We start from the raw sequence: 16,943 nt of genomic DNA on the forward strand, positions 1-16,943 counted from the left end.
CACACAAGGCAGTGTTTACTTTTCAATACCGTGAAGAAGTAGGCAGTTACCATCTAAAAACTGGTAACCATAAGAGCAGGCTGAATAATTTTCAGTTTAATCTCAACCAACTCATGAGAACGTGTTGTTTAGAAGGCTCTCTGCGTTTGTGCATGTGTATAGTGTTATAAGTTTCTATTCCTTCTGCTATATAAGCAGTGCATGAGATGAGACAATTTTTAAGAATGGGATAATAAACATATTTCTGCTCAGGAATGGGGTCCCTGTGAGAGCAGATGGCCACCATGTCCAGATGTCTCAAGATGGAACTCTGATTCTAAACAACGTGCAAATCAGTGATGAAGGGTCCTACACCTGCAATGCTTACACTGGCAATAATTCTGTCAGTGCCAGTACAGATTTCAAGGTTATCAGGAAGAGGCCAGAAGGTGGGTGTGCTCTGTGTCTTTCTGCCCAAGATCCCAAGCCCTTGCTTTTAGAATCAGTCAAGATTTGCTGCTACAAAGATGAAGTGTGGAAAAGTCAAATTCAAAACTAGTGGAATCTAAGCAATTTTTATTCATGAAACTTATGTCTGAGTTCAGTATAGGAGTATGAGTATAGGACTTCAGCCTTAATATAATTTTAGTTATTAAAAAATAAAGCTTTTAAATTAACAGCTAATTTCACTCTAAGAGATGCTGCTTAAACTGTAATTGATCTTAAAGAGAATAGCAACTATGCTGTAATTTAGACTTGAACACCATCTAAGGCCACACTGGTCAGTGTTTGGCCCTCCATACGTTTAGTAAAGTTCAGAAGCCCTAGCCAGCAAGACCAGTGGCCAAGGATTTTGGGATTCACATCCAAATCACCTGGAGTGCTAAATGTTGAGAATCACTAATCTGGAAGTAGTTTATAACTGAAGATCATAATTATTCCCTCAAACTTTACTTCTGCTTTCCCATTTCTGTACTTGGATATCTTTAAAACCACATGTTTCACACAAAAAACATATTGACTGGCTTATAGGACGACGCAGACTGTATGTGGTGCACTTGGCGGAATCTGCTTCATTCCATAAATGCACAATGCTTATTTCCAGGAAATAATCTCAGCTCTTTGTAAAAGGAAGCCTGTTTGCCAGCTGTGTTCTTTCTCACTTCTATCTTCTTCTTTCTCCTCCTTCAGTATCTGCAGCTCTCCCTAGAGACCCAGGCAGGGAATGTGTTGACCAACCACATCTTGCCAACTGTGACCTGATTCTACAGGCCCAGCTCTGTGGGAATGAGTATTACTCTAGTTTCTGCTGTGCTAGCTGTTTACGCCACCACGGCTGACCTTCTGCCTGCCGCTCCATGTAATGCTGCTTAAGAAGAAAGAAGTCTATTGCCCAGAATGGTGACTTCTAAGGAAGCAAAGATTTATTTACTCAGGAACGTAAACTGGACAGTCAGTATGACAGCAGAGAGAACAGTTGGCATTACTCAGTTCTCCAACTTCCAAAGCTTCTGTAACATTTCGCAACCAAAAACATATGACTTTTTCCTAACAGCCAGCTGACCTGCCAACATGTACGGAAACAGCAATATGAGCAAGTGTCAAAAGCAGGCCAAAAATGTCTACAATGATGGTTATACTCAACTTTTAAATAAACATAAACATAAATTGAGCCAGACCATTGCCTTTTACAAAGGGGGGAGACCTGTTGGCCATATTTCTCTGAAAACTGACATACTTCCAGTCTTTTCCCTATATGGTTATTCCATGTGTCCCATATCCCCTCAGAGCTAGTTAGCTTTCAAGAGTTACAGACAGACAAATGAATTTGTCCTATAACAGAAGCAGACTACTACTAATGAAACAGTCTTAGCAGCAGAGTGGTTAACGCAAGAATTAGTTGTAACTGTGGGGGGTTTAATAAGTTGCTAAGGAGAAAATATCACAGGAATTTAGGTAGCAACTTGCACTTTAGATACTCTTAGGAAGGCTACAATTTTATGGCCATCTTAATGCAAGTAAACACAACTAAACACTGGGTCTTACTTCCACACAGACACACTTTCAACTGTTGTAGAGGTCTCCTAAATAAAAAGAAAAAAACAAGAATGACTGCATAAGTTCTTCAAGATTCTGCAAATACATGACTACCACTGTGTGAGGATTCCCTACTTGTGGCTACTAAGCTGATGCCTCAGAATTATGGCAGACTTTGTTTATCCTCAGGTTAATCTTTGTCAGATATGTTTAATACTGTAGATGCCTATCAATGGCAAACATGTTCATAAAAAGAATGCAAAGCTGGCAATTTAACTGATACATTATGAACACATTTTAGTGATGGTGTCAGGATGCAACAAATTTCAAATCAAGTGCAGAAGGAAACAAAATACCACACACTTTGGATGAGGGGGATTCAAAAACTGTGTGTAAGGAATGGGAGAAATACAATTCTTAATCTTGTAAGGACAGAAGAAATGGCTTCTAAACCTCCTGCTTTCTGGGTGAAGTTTTATAACTGAACAAACTGTTACCATAGTTTCCAACCCACTACTACAGACACCACTAAAGATAAAGCCAAGATTCATAACACAAGAGTTCTGTTTGCTGACTTTCACAGAGCCCTTCCTATCAGTCCAGTAATTTTGTTACTCAACAGTGTGCAAAGAAGGGAAGCACAATACAACAAGCCACTAATAAATCTTCAGGTTATGGCTGCCATGGCAACTACATAAAAGGCTCCTAGGTTAAAGATTCCTCCTGCAGTCTGATCTTGGGCTGAACTACTGTACAAGGGAAGGGAAGGAGGAACCCCTACATGGTTTACACATGTGTCAGCATGATGAATTGGGACACCCCCCAACAGGTTACCTGAAAATTTTCCACCAAGTATTGCCTTAAACTTCCATGACACAAACAAGCGCCTATACAGGCCCTTCCATGTACAGTATTTGTATTATATTGATTTGTATTGCACACTACAGAGCAGAGTTCTAAGGTCACTGAATTAATCTGTGACCTACTGTAATTGCATCCATGCAGAAACAGCTGCCTTTTACACAAAATATTCTGGTGAGAAAGCCAGTTCCCACATTTAAAACGTAAGGGGCATACACTTTTACTCTGATGGAAAACAACTGCGTAGTGTGGAAAGGTTCACAAAATCAACTACTCAAACATAAGAGAGAAACCTAACAACCCCCCCCCCCAGATTACAAGTATACCAATACAGTGCCTATCTCTTATGTTTAGACAAGACATAAATTGTATCAACTACTGTATATAACAACCAAATATAGTAACTAGTTAGAAAACTATGCTGGGATTTTTTTTATCATTTAAAGCTGTAATTGAAACAGCGTTTAGTACAGTAAAGGTTACACAACGAGCTTTTTTATGATACACTGAACATGTAAATAGAATCAGCATCCATGAATGTACACATATAAAATACATCACCATGCAATTCTGTGATTTTAAAATATCTCTTGAAGGCAAGCCCAGTTTGAAACCCAGTAGACACTGCAAAATTATAAAGCTGTTTAATCAGCCATAGGAAAAAATGAAAGTAAAGTTTACTGATATCCACACCCTACCACCAATTTCATAACTGGCCTCTGTTCTCAACATTATCCAAATATCCAATGATAGTGACATCAGAAGAACTACTGGAGTACACTTTATAAATTGCTCATTTTAAAAAAAATACAGCACAACAGTCCAGCTAATGTTTAGGTACCTCAAACAGCACAGTATCATCTTGTGCTAAATACAAAACATACAAAAATCATAGAATCATTGAGTTGGAAAGGGCCTATAACACCATTCAGTCAAGCCCCCTGCTCAGTGCAGGAATCCAAATCAAAGCAGATCTGACAAATGATTGTCCAACTTTCTCTTGAATGCCTCTGGGGAACACTCACTACCTCCCGAGGTAATTGGTTCCAATGTTGTTCTGCTCTAACACTTTGGAAGTTTTTCCTGATATTCAGCCAAAATCTAGCTTCTTGTAACTTGAGCCCATTATTACGTCTGCTGCATTCTGAGTTGATCAAGAACAGAACCTGCCCTTCCTCTATATGACAATCTTTCAAGTATTTGAGAAGTGCTATCATATCTTCCCTCAGTTTTAGATATTGCCAACAGTCCCATTCAACACTTCCACATGATAAGAAGTCCTGATTTTTCAGGGTTTCCAAACATGTTGATGCTTCAGAGACAGGGCTAACCTGTTTCCTCTACCCACAAGTTAGGAATCTAACCTTTTTATTGAACATCTGAAAAGGGTTTTAGAAAGATCATTCACAGCACTCAAAAATGTTAATAAGGGCAGGTAAGTTCTAAAGGTCTGAATTCTTGCTTTAAGCAACATTCATCTTACAAAATGCAAATAGGAGCATATGTTCTACAACAGATTTATCAAACATGTACTAGATGACTCTAAGTTCAAAGAAGAGCAGAAATCAGGAAAAGGACAAGGATGCCTTCTGAGAAAGCCACAACTACTACCAACATTTATTTCTGTTAAAGCAGATTATAAATCATCAGTACAAATATATAACTTACATTTGCTTGTAAGGCCAGGTTTTAAGAGTAAAATAAAAAATGAGATGGATTTCATGGTTTATCAGAGGAAGAATATTGGAACAGCTGCAGTCTAGCTACAAGCTTTCACATAGAACAATGAGGAGAAAGGCTTTTTAAAAAATCTGAAATCTATTTAATGCACATAAAATGGGTTTGGAAATAGATCTGATTGTACATTTGATTACATTTGTCACAGTATTGTTAAAAGAGATTTAAGACAAAGAAAACTGCAGTGGTACATGAAAGAACCTATGTATACTCTTACATCTAGGTTGATCTCTTTTTAATAAAGAAAGAATTTACCAAATGTTTTCAAACCAAGACAATACTGCTCGAAAACTACTCTACAGTGATTCTTTTTATTGGTCATGATTCATGATTGTTGTTGCAGTATGCTACTTACAATGAACATACAAGAACAAACTAAGAACTCTGCTCCCCACCTACTCCATTGCTACTGACCATCAGAATCAGTAATAAATCAATCTTATGTACAATTTTACATCCAGTCCCCTTTTATAACTTTGGCAAGATTACTTACAACTCAGTCAGCTTTTAATATCTAGAACTATTTAAAATAATCTAAAATGCATAAAAATAAAGATTTTGGCTTTATTTTATATATAATAATCATTGTATTACTCAAAATGGAAGCTCATCCTTTTCCATGGACAACATATGCTGAGCAGCTCTCACATTTTCCCTTCAGCCCCTTTGCAACTGTGCCACTATCCCCATTACTCTGTTCTTCCTCACAGGGGAATAGGTCATTCACAGGAAATACAGATACACTATAAAGATAGTTACATCATTTTCATTGTCTTATGAAGTCTTCTGAAGTTCTTGTGGAAAAAGGGCTTCAGGGTTAACTTCCCATCTTCAGCCCTTTTGAAGTTTCCTTTGCCACTCAAGTTCCCAGGAAAGAAGGCAGGTGGTACAGGTTACATTTCCTAGATTGTTTCCCTATTGCTCTGGATCTGGGAATCTCTCCCCTCCCCCCACCCATGATTGTTCCCTCTCTGCATGCTCACTCCAATTCCCTTGGGACATCAGCACTGACAGCACTGCCTGTAAGTCCCCTCTGCCTTGTTTCTCCATACATCCACTCCCAACACACAGACATACAGACTAAGTATAAGCCAGAGGGCTGCTTAAAGTTCAATCTCAAAAGTCTTCTGTAATTCGCTTGAAAAAGGATTAGTTGGGGATGGGTTAGTGCGCTGCTTTGATTTGTTCTCCAGTGCAGCCCACTGTGCTTCAAATGGATCAACCTGTTGGCCAGGTACAGGTGGCAATACTTGCTTGTCCTCCGTGGGCCATTTGGCACTGTCCACACCATTGAAAGCAGCTGAGCCATTGAGCTGTTGGGCAGGAGGTTTAAAGAAAGGGCTGGCAGTAGCACTGTTAGTTTCATACTGAGGGAATGTTTGTTGCTTTATAAGACTAGGTGACTGTTGAGAGTGGGATACTTGGGTGTGGCCTGCAGTGCCAAAGACATTAGCTACCATCTGGGAAGGGGTAATTCCAACCACCGGCACACTGGGAGCTGAGTAGGGCATGCCGTTCGCTACAGCATATTGCTGAGCTGGGAGAAATGCAGGCTGCATGGGTTGTACAACACCAACAGGCACTGGTTGAGGTGTAATGAAGGTATTGACTGGGAAAGTTGGTGCTGCCTGAGAAACTGTAGCCGGAGGTTGGAGGAGTGGCTGAACAGCTGGAGGTTGTGGTTGTGGCTGCTGCGACCGGACAGTTTTGGACACCTCTTCCAGCCAACGATCTGCCTCTGAAGGAGTGCGCCTATGGTTTGCTTGGAACAGATTTGGTGAGGCAGCTCCTGAGTTAGCATTCCATTCAGTACCTGTGAAGAGAAATCAGAGTAAAATCTCAGAAAGCTGTACTCTTTATCCTGTTTCTAATTGCTGCTCTGATAAGGGATCCAGCAGAATCCCTAAAACAGCTTAAACATAACTGGGTGAGGATTGTCAGTTCTGGATAAGGAGTCAAGATCAATATTCCATTACTGTAGTTAATTAGAGAAGATCTGTTTAACTGAATAAAAGCAAAACTAAATATTGACCAACATCATGCCTTAATAAAGGTTTTTGAAATGGAACTAAACATTGTAAGTGGAAGAGAAGATGCTACACGAACTTTTCTAAAAAAATATAGCTCTTCATTCTAAAAGCTCAATAAAGATGTGGCAACTAGACTACAGGCATGTCAGTATCGTGTTTTCCCGAAAATAAAACAGGGTCTTCTATTAATTTTTGCTCCAAAATGCATTAGGGCTTATTTTCAGGGGATGTTTTATTTTACAGTTATGTCATCTTCTGGTTGCTGCACAATGCTGCACAATGGTGGAGGGTGGGGTTTCACTTAACTGGGGCTTATTTTTGGGCTAGGTCTTACATTACAAGCATCCTGAAAAATCATACTAGGACTTATTTTCAGGTTAGGTCTTATCTCCGGGAAACAGGGTATGTATATAGGATAATCTTCTCAGGCAATGGGAAATACATAGGTTGCAGTTTGGAACTGGAAACCAGTCATGTGCCCTGTTGAATTACCAGATCACAGCATTGATTATATCTGTCATCTGCAACATTCCCATGTGTTCAACCACACAAAACTCACAATTTGCAAATAAATAAATAAATAAATAAAAACTAGTTTGAAACTGTACTTACTGACAGCTTGTTGTTTTCATTCCTTCCCTTCTTTCAGTTCTACTCTTTTCTTACTCTTTCTACGCAATTCAGTCTGTTAACCTCTCTCTAATTGTTCTGTAATATTCAATACTTAACATTTTAGTTTACTTCTATTCACTTTCCATTTCAATTTAATGCATTTTCTTCTAGACCCTGTCTAAACCCCATCATCTCACTTATCTAATGTTTTCCCTACTCCTTCTTTGTTCTTTGCATCGGAAATAGCATATTACTACCTTGCTTCCTCAATATCCTCTTACTTAAAGCAAATATTTGCTGTTTGGAATGAAGCTGGTGGATATTTTCTCCCAAACAAAACCAGAGTCCACTAGTACAGCACAGAGGTTCCCAATTAAAATCCCAATTTTAATTTCTCCCTTCTGATTATAGTCCCTTAGGAAGCACTGTAGGGAAAGTAGATGTTAAACATGGCAAGAAGCATATCTGGCCAGAAGTATGCTGTGTATAACGCTGCTCTTCATAAGAGTATCTCAGACAGCTATTCAGATTATTTGGCACCATATGGGGATATTAATTTGGTTTGACCCAGGCCTTAACATATACCCACCACTAGCCGTCCTATTTTGCCCTAGTCCTTGGCAGATGAAGACTGCAGAGGAAAGAGGAGCTGTACTATGTTTGGAGCAGGCAGAAGCATCACAAAGTCTCGAACTGCTGCTGGATGCTCCAAAACAGCCACAGCCCTCCTCTAATGTGTGCAAGGTGTCATAATGTACTGAAGTTTGGCTACCAGAATTTTTTGCTGCTCAAAGCACAGTGTGGAATAAGGGGTCCTCCTATAGTTCTTTGTAATGTTGTGGGAACTTAAGGGAACAGCTATCTATGCTACTGGACATAGAAATCTGAGCCTGTTACTCAGTCAGGAGATCTGGACTCAGGACAAACAGAACTGTGGCATACATACAAGTGCTTTCCAGTGTATCATGAAAAGGGGTATGTATATGTTAAAACATCCACATACATGTGCCCAAACCCTCCTGGACCAAATACACAATTGCATATATCAGCCAAACTCAGCAAGAATAACTAGTCTGTATTGCATTAATTCAATGAATAGATAGAAGTGTCTCTCTAAAAAGTATGTAGATTTTAGAAATGTGCATGTACAAGTCACTAAAACATCCTATAACTGGATTCTCTTGGAATTTATTCTAGTTTTGTCACAGCATTTACATATTTTTTTTAAAAAAAGAATGTTACAGAATGCTTAGTAGACTGAACCAGCATCACAAGTTTCAACCCTCTAAAACCAACACACAGGACCTGTGTCTAGTCTTACCAGAAAGAGCAGCTACAGCTCCAGTTTTAGCGGCAGCTGGAGCAGCAGGGGCATGAGCCCAAGGATTGGTTTCACAAACTGGTATTGCTGTGGGTGCTACAGTAGTTTGAGCTGGTTTAGCAGCAAGCACATTGAAGGCAGAGGCAGTGCCATTAACTAAAATGGGAGCAGACAACATCAATGCTGTTAATTCATGCAAGGCATGCAGGTGACTGGGAAGTTAAATGCATGGTTTGTGCCAACATGCAACACACAACAACTTGCTTACTATTTCAATGCTGATCTACAGACATTTTCCACAGCCCCTTTGATTCACTCAGTGTTTTACAATGATGATTTTTGTAAGAGAATGGGGTGATTTTCCTCTAGCATTTTAGCAGAATGTAACATCTTTTACACACAACTGTAACTCAGTTTTCTTTGAGACAGTTACACCACTTCCTATGACTGGAAAATCAAAGCCAGAATTACACTGTATTCATGTTCCCAGTAAAAGCCAAAGGATGTGAAGTTTGTGCTCCATACATGTTTAATGGAAAGTATGGCTTGAACTGGGAGGTGCTACAATGACTTAAGAATCATATACCTAAATCTAACATTCTGATCAAATTTGACCTTTTAATCAAAACCCATTGAGAATACTACATATCTGAAAAATCAGGTCTCAAGTTATTTTGCTTAGAGCAACAAGACACTAAATACACAAAGTGTGTGACCTAATATTAAGTCTTAGAACCCATTTTGCTTCAACTCAAAGGCCAGTATCCCATTTTAAAAAGAACCTGAACGCCCTAGCATTCTATCAATGTATGAAAAATATGCCTTGTATTTCTACAAAATGGTCCTTATAATGTGTGCATGGTTAAGTAGTTTGCTTGGATTTTCATCTTTTCAGAAGTTAACACAGCAACTACAAGCATATAAATGAGTTAAAATTGAATAACCTCAAATGGAAACAAAGCAGGTGAAAGGCAATCTGAGAAATTAACACAGTGACACGAAAGGAAAGCAGCACTGCACAAGTGACAAGCATGGCAAATACATCCACATTTAGAGAGGACATACCTTGGAAAGCAGGAGACTGTGGTGCAACCGTAGTGACTGGTTTTGTCATAGGGGCAGAGGAGAAAGGGTCCTCTGATGGCGTGCTAAATGCATTTGTAATCTGGGAGCATAGGGAACTAATGCTATCCACCTCTCCTTCAACTTCAGGAACTGAAAGAAAGAACACAAACTGCACAGATATGCAGGTACCCTAACATAGTTCATCTCATCTCTGCACTTCTGCAGCTGTTTTTATGCAAAACTACCTCAGCTATCACAAAAATTAATTCACAAGGATGTAAGAGAGACAGGTAAAAACCAAAAACCTAGGAAATAATCAATGTTTCCCTGAGAGATGGGCACCCACCTTTAAAAAGGCTGTAGCTTAGCCACTTCAGAAGAAGCCAAGGCTACATTCTGAAGACTTTCGTAGTTTTAGACAAGTGGCCAATCTTCCTTTTTTGGACAAGGCAATTAAGTGTGTGACTGCTGATCTATTCTAGGTATATCAATATGATACTGACTCTGTAGCTGTTGTTATTATGTGCTGTCAAGCTGCATCTTAGAGAGACCCTAATAGGGTTTTTAAGGCATGTGAGATACGTAAGGAATAGTATACCAGTGCCACTCCTCAGTGAGTTTCCATGGCTGAGCAGGAATTTGAACCCAGACCACCTGAGTCCTAGTCCTAGTCACTATCCACTACACCACACGGGTTAGATATGTATCCATTTTAAATTAGGTCTTTCAACTGGTTTTGTTGTAGACTGTCTTGGTTTCCCTATAGAAAAACCTCTGCTGGGAAAGAGATGGGGACATTATGCTCCTCTTGGTGCTCCTGGACCTCTCAGAGCCTTCCCATACCATAAGTCATACCATTCCTTCTGTGAAGGCTGAACTGAGAGTTGGGGTCACTGTATTACAGTGGCTCTACTCTTATTTCAAAGATCAACAGACCAAGAACTGTTGTTATTCTCTCTGGAAACTCCACTGTGGTGCACCTCATATCTCTGTTCTATCTCCTTGGCTTTTTAAAATCCTCATGAAACTTCTCAGGAAAGACATCTAGACGAATGTACTGAGGTGCCATCAGTATGCAAATGTCATCTCTTTCTTTATACTACATAGAGGTAGGCACAACTTATCCTAAATCAGTGCTTGAGTTCTGTATGGGCTAGATGCAGGCAGAGACTAAATCCAGACAAGAAAGAAATGCTGTCCGTAGGTGGTTCATCTGCTTAGCTAAGTGGTGCTCATCCAGCTCTAGATGGGGTTCCACTACTCAGGAAGGAGGCACATCCACAGTCTATATATGCTTATATATCCGATTTGCCACTTGAATCCCAAATTGCCTCAGTAGCAAACAATGCCTATTATGAGCTTTGGCTACAGCTCTGAGTGCATCTGGACTGAATGTGGAGTTGCATTTGCCCCCATGCACTCATAATCTCCTGCCTCAGCTATGCTTACCAATCAGTTTAGAGGCCTGCTTCAGAGTGTTGGTGGGAAAACCCCACTTACAATGGCACAATGGATGATTTCCAGAGAAAGAGCCTTCTCAGTATTGCCCCCCCACCCCAGCAACTTACAGAAAGCTCTTCTAAGACAAATCCATCTGGCACCTTCCTTAGTAGCATTCAGATGGTAGGCAAAGGCTTTCCTCTTCTGCAAGGCATTCAGCACTTTATAGTTTTATCTCTGGCTATCATATTCTTATCCTTTAACATTTAGAAGCCATTTCTGCTCATTTATTTGTCTTTACTGTAAATCCTATGATTTTATTGATTGCTTTTGCTGTTTATCCCCTTTTGGGCATTGCCACTTGTGTGGTAGATAAATGTTTTAAATGAGTAAGATCAAGAGATAATAGGAGACATGGAAGGAGCAAAGAGGAGATAATCAGATCAACATTATTTCTGCTGCAGCAGACTTTCTCTAATGTACAAACTGAGTGATCATAGCATAACAACTGCACAACACTTAAAAAGGAAGGAAATTGGGTCTTACCAGAATTTTTCATGGGGAAGTCAGTCTTCCTCTGCACTGTTGAAGGCAACTCATTAATTCGCAGAGAGAGCTGGCGTTTAAATGGGGACATCTTCTGGCTAAGAGCAGGGAAACCTCTGAAGGAGCCTTGCCTGGCAAGTTGCTCTATAGGGGCATGTCTTCGTGGGATGGCATGAGGATTATTTGATTCTTTGTCAACCGAGGCAAGAGCATCAGCAGAAGGAGAGGTTGGGGAACTTGGGGATGGGGCTGTATTGCCGGGTACAACACTTGAAGCAACTGTTTTCACATCTGTTTCAACTGTGAAAGAAAAGAATCAGTTAATCATATCAGGTAAGGCATTTTTCTAGCAGGGCAAACATTAGTATGCCTGTGAAATGTTCATTTTGGTGCTTTAAAACCATCTCACAACTTTATGTGGTACTGAGTTTGAGAAAAACCAAACCAGAACACTTGCCTGATCCCTTTTTAGATAACTGCTGGGGGAAAGAGTAATGCTGTTTAGCCATTTGTCTGTTCCCGTGACACAAATTATACGGCCTTCAAAATTTCATACAAAAAATATGCTAAAAGTCACAAATCCAATAGCCAAAACCCAGGTGCACAATGAGACAAAGTTATATACACCCCAAACTGAAACATGTAAGTCTTTAAGCAATGGCAATCTGCCCCTATCATTCCTTTTGTGCAAATGTATCCTGCTTGCTCGCTCACTTGCTTTCAATTTATACACTGCCCCATCAGTGCAAGCACTACACCAGGCAGTTTACACATGATTAAAACTTAAAGTAATCCACAACAACAACAAATATGTTCAAAAGCAATATGGCGATACAATGAACTGTAATTATAACCATGAAAGTGATTAATCCTATCCAAATTGAAAATTAATTTTTAAAAAGCTGTTTTGTAAATATGGATTTAAATACTAGATAGCTAACTACAGAAATTAATTTGGTATGGGCTTACTACGTACTTTCCTAAAAGAAGAGTGAGGCCTAAATATTGTTTTGGGATCTATGTATTCCATTCTTAACAAATTAGAGAGATTGTTACTATTTCTTCAAGATTAACAATTCCTCAAGACTAGACCACAATATCTGAAGACAGTATTGGATAAATCATGCTAACGCATACATAATCATGTTCAAAAATATGGCAACTTACATAGATACTAATTTTTCCTGCAAACGAATACACAGCATCTGCAAACACTAGTTTTAACTCTCTCTCTCTCTCTTTTTTTTTTTTTGGAAGTAATGTGAGAGCCCTGATAATGTTTTAGGTTCAAAACATCATGATGTTCAGAAACAGAGCTGTATGTTCATGTCTTATTCTAATTTCTTTTATTATTTTGAACTCTAGTTTTCAAATCATCACCTTCTTTTCCGGCTCTAAGTCTACATGATTCTTATGCACAACTGGCAGACAGCTGTTCTGGTCCATGTGAAAAGAATTCCAACATCTGTGTGTTGCTCAAACCAAACAAAATATTATAAAAGAGTGAACAAGGCTTCAAGCTCCCTATAACTCTTAATTAGACTAGATAATGCAAAAAGCAGTAACTGGCCCTGGGGATAGGCATACAACAAACAGTAAGCCAGATATTGTAGCCATGAAGTCTGTATTTTAGAATCATTCTCAAGATGGAGTTCCAAGACTAAATTAGTCACTGCTAGGTGCTGTATGTACCAGACTACATCTAACATTCTGAGATAAAGGAGCATGAGTTGATCCTATTTCTTTTTTAAACAAGCCTGACTGTTACTGAGATCTGTCTCCAGCTTTGCCCAAAAGAGACAGAATCCTGAATAGAAAGAAGAATGACTGTAAAGAGAAATAACAATGTTGATATTAACAATTTTAAAATACCAGAGTTAGTTCTACAGTGGTGTAATACTTTGAGATACAAAGCATGCAAGAAAGTTGTGCCATAATGGATTTATCTGGCGCTAGGCTTCATCATGGTGATATTTAATACAGCACATGAACAAGGGCAAAATTACTGTGCTCTGTGTGTTATTTTGCAAGTGAAATGGTTCCTTGAAAAAGTGCTCAATTCACAACAAAGCAGTCTATCTGCCAAATGAGTAGGCTAGTGTTCTATTACCTTTAGTGTCTTGTGTCTGTCTCATGACTTCCTCTCTTTCTGCTTGTTCAGTTGCTGTAGTAACCCTGAAAGATCCCTCTCTTGTGAATGTGGTTCTACTGGCATCAAAGGTAGCAGTCACTCCACACTCTTTCTCTCTCTTTTGCTTTCGCTCCAGGCAAGCTGCAAATGCACAGCCAACTGCATGACTCAACCTTTCTCCCTGGAAAGATATTGCGTCAATTAGAACAGGAACAGAACCATATTTCTAAACCCTGCCAAAATGATTGCTGGCACACAATACAAACATTTGTGGCAATAGCATCAAGAATATTCAGAGGAAGTACCACAAAAGTCATAAAGCGTACTATTTACCATTTGAAGAGAAAGAAAGTCTAACTGACTATACAGATTTTTTTTTAGCTAATGAGTATTGAGATGGTCAGGTAGCTCATTCTAAAATACTGATGCTGTCAGAAATGTATTAAAAATTATTCAGATTATTACAGTTGGGTTTCTCATTTGTATCAGGATACAAAGAGCAGTGATGTTAATGATAGCACTTCAGTGTTTCCAGTCTGAAACATCAAAGCTTTGTAAATGAACTACACTTAATGAAAATATTACCACAAGAAAGCCAGATTTCTCTAGAAAAAAATACTCAAATAGAGCTCATATTTACCCAAAAAACTCCTTTAGAATGCAAAAGTTTCTTCCCTGCTGACATACAAAACCCTCTGGACAAAACATCTTGCTTTCTGCAGTCCTAAAAAGAAGCTCACCGTGTCCTTTACAGCCATAAAGCAATGACATATCCAGCGTCGTGTTGTGCCATCTCGACAGATATAAGAGAATGCTCTGTCAAAATTCCTATCTGGAGCACAGAAGGAAACCTTCTCTATTGTCTGATCAACTATAAGGTCCTACAGAAAAAATGATGGAGACAACAAAAGTATAAATCATCACAGGAACGGGAACACAACAGATTGCTTTAAGGGTCCCTTGTTCTTGACATCATCTTAATACCAGTTTTTGTGTTTCAATTCAAACACACATTTGTTAGCCATTTCATAGACGGAGGAGAAGAAAGTAGAAGATGCTAACAAGGATTCCATCAACTGACTGAATCCTGCCTTCGGTTCTCTAAATATAAATGCATGTAAGTGGAAGAGCCTCTTTAAAATGTATCATTTGAAATCTGTGCAAGCATATCCTCAGGATTAGCGGATATCACATGGAAGTGCAGTGGTTTGATGTAGTCTACTAAAATGCTTAACCATCAAGGGAAAATATTACCACTGGCTTCACACATGAGTGGATGGATTACAGTCAAAGACTATACAGTTAACTTAGACATTTTGGAATACCAACAAGAACACATCAATATTAAATCCATGGCATTTATTAAGAAGCACCTGACTCTCAAGCATCTCTGAGATCTTTTAAAGCATTTTCAAACTATGTCAACTACATGATATTAGGTGTCTTAGAAGAGCTGTTTGTGGAAATGCCATACAAGCATACCAGAAGTACAAGAATGAAACAAAGATGTAATCATAATTACCATCATAATAATCATTCCTGGAATTTATACTGGTCAATGTGTACATTCAAAGGACACCACATTCTTTGGTTAGAACTAGATATAAAATGCATTTGCAAAATATGCACTTATTAATTTGGCTATGAAGTGGATGGTCGAACAAGATAACCATCCATCATTAAATGAGGTATTGAAAAGGTTGGTAGGTGGGAACTAATTCCCCTTTCCCTGTCTTACCTCTTTACACTATGCTTTATTAACTATCATCACTAACATGTCTTTACTGACGCTGGGTAAAAGGCAGAAGAAAGATGCAACTGTAATATCTGCAGTGTTTTTAACAGTCCCATTGCAGTCTAATCTTGTGTCAAATTACTCATTGCAGAGTAAAGCATTCTATAGACTTTCTCTTTTCCTTCTCATGAAGTGGCAGGTACAAAGTATGACACTACAACAGAGACGTAATCTTTGCAGGCTCATTTCTATACTCAGCTAAAAGGACACGTGCCTTTCTAGAAGCATACATCTTTGGGACAAGAATCAGTATAAAGAGGAGATATTTGAATTACAGTGGTGCCTCGCTTAACGAGTGCCTCGTTTAGCGATGAATTCGCATAACGATGTGTTTTTTTAGAAAATAATATGCACCGTATAACGATGTTTCCTATGGGCGATTTTCGCTTAGCGATGTTTGGGACCATGCTTCGCATAACGAATGCAATTTTAGGTCCCCTGCTTCACTTAACAATGTTTCTTTTTTCAATTTAAAAAGTGTCTTAGAAGGGTCAAAAACAGTTCTAAATGCTTGGATTCATTAGAGGACCCCCTAAGTCATGTGCAAATCTGATTTGGCTTTGATCTGACTTTTCGTTAATTTATGGTGAATTTTTTTTCCGGCCCATAGGAACCAATGGACCTCTCAAAATCTGACAGCTCCATGCTTTCCTATGGGGGAGAAAACAATTCACCATAAATTAACGAAAGTTCAGATCAAAGCCAAATCAGGTTTGCACACGACTTAGGGGGTCCTCTAACGAACCCAAGCATTTAGAACACTTGCTGAGTCTTCATTAATTTTTTGTGAATTTTTTTCTTCCCCCATAGGAAACAATGGAGCTGTCAGATTTTGACAGCTGTCAAAAGTTGGGGGGGAAAAATTCACCATAAATTAAGGAAAAGTCAGATCAAAGCCAAATTAACTTTTGCATCCGTTTTAGAGGGTGCAGAAGCTAATCCAAGCATTTAAAACCATTTTGACCCTTTTATGACACACTTAATTTTGCAAAAATTGACTTCGCAAAGCCATTGAAATGTACTGAGTCGGCTTCAATACATTCCAATGGAGGAAACATTGTATCGTTTAACGATGTTTCCTATGGGTTTTTTCACTTAAGGACGGCAATCCGTGCCTATTGGAACGGATTAACCGGTTTCCAATGCATTCCTATGGAAAATGGTGTTTCACATAACGATGTTTCACATAACGTTTTTTTTTTAACCAATTAAAATCGTTATGCGAGGCACCACTGTATTACATTTTGTATTCCACTTGAATAAATCTCTGATAGTTCTTTAGAGATTGAGGTGGAAACCATGACTGATAATTATTTGGCTTCTAAGAGCCTTAGCCGTAATTTTTCTTATATTTCTCATGCATTTCACAGAAGACACAGTGAACAGTAA

General features: G+C 38.9%; 2 protein-coding genes across 10 annotated transcripts in view; one reads left to right on the forward strand and one right to left on the reverse strand.

Annotated features, from left to right (window-relative positions):
- PAPLN (papilin, proteoglycan like sulfated glycoprotein) overlaps positions 1-1,651 on the forward strand; it is a 69,998-nt gene extending 68,347 nt beyond the window's left edge. For all 3 annotated transcript variants that reach the window (XM_020810168.3, XM_020810169.3, XM_072986195.2), the window contains 2 exons: positions 253-428; positions 1,171-1,651. In XM_020810168.3, coding sequence (XP_020665827.3) covers positions 253-428; positions 1,171-1,319 — 325 coding nt within the window. In that variant the 3' untranslated portion in view covers positions 1,320-1,651. The remainder of the gene's footprint in view (positions 1-252; positions 429-1,170) is intronic.
- A 2,813-nt stretch (positions 1,652-4,464) lies between these two features.
- NUMB (NUMB endocytic adaptor protein) overlaps positions 4,465-16,943 on the reverse strand; it is an 81,075-nt gene continuing 68,596 nt past the window's right edge. For 4 of the 7 annotated variants that reach the window (XM_020810154.3, XM_020810149.3, XM_078391071.1 and 1 more), the window contains 6 exons: positions 14,500-14,640; positions 13,739-13,940; positions 11,629-11,928; positions 9,643-9,792; positions 8,578-8,733; positions 4,465-6,427 (listed from right to left, as the gene is read on the reverse strand). In XM_020810154.3, the coding sequence (XP_020665813.3) occupies positions 5,718-6,427; positions 8,578-8,733; positions 9,643-9,792; positions 11,629-11,928; positions 13,739-13,940; positions 14,500-14,640 (1,659 nt within the window). In that variant the 3' untranslated portion in view covers positions 4,465-5,717. The remainder of the gene's footprint in view (positions 6,428-8,577; positions 8,734-9,642; positions 9,793-11,628; positions 11,929-13,738; positions 13,941-14,499; positions 14,641-16,943) is intronic. The other 3 variants (XM_020810156.3, XM_020810155.3, XM_078391085.1) reach the window with 1 other exon arrangement.

This window comes from Pogona vitticeps, chromosome 1 (assembly GCF_051106095.1).
Source record: "Pogona vitticeps strain Pit_001003342236 chromosome 1, PviZW2.1, whole genome shotgun sequence".
Lineage (NCBI taxonomy): Eukaryota > Metazoa > Chordata > Lepidosauria > Squamata > Agamidae > Pogona > Pogona vitticeps.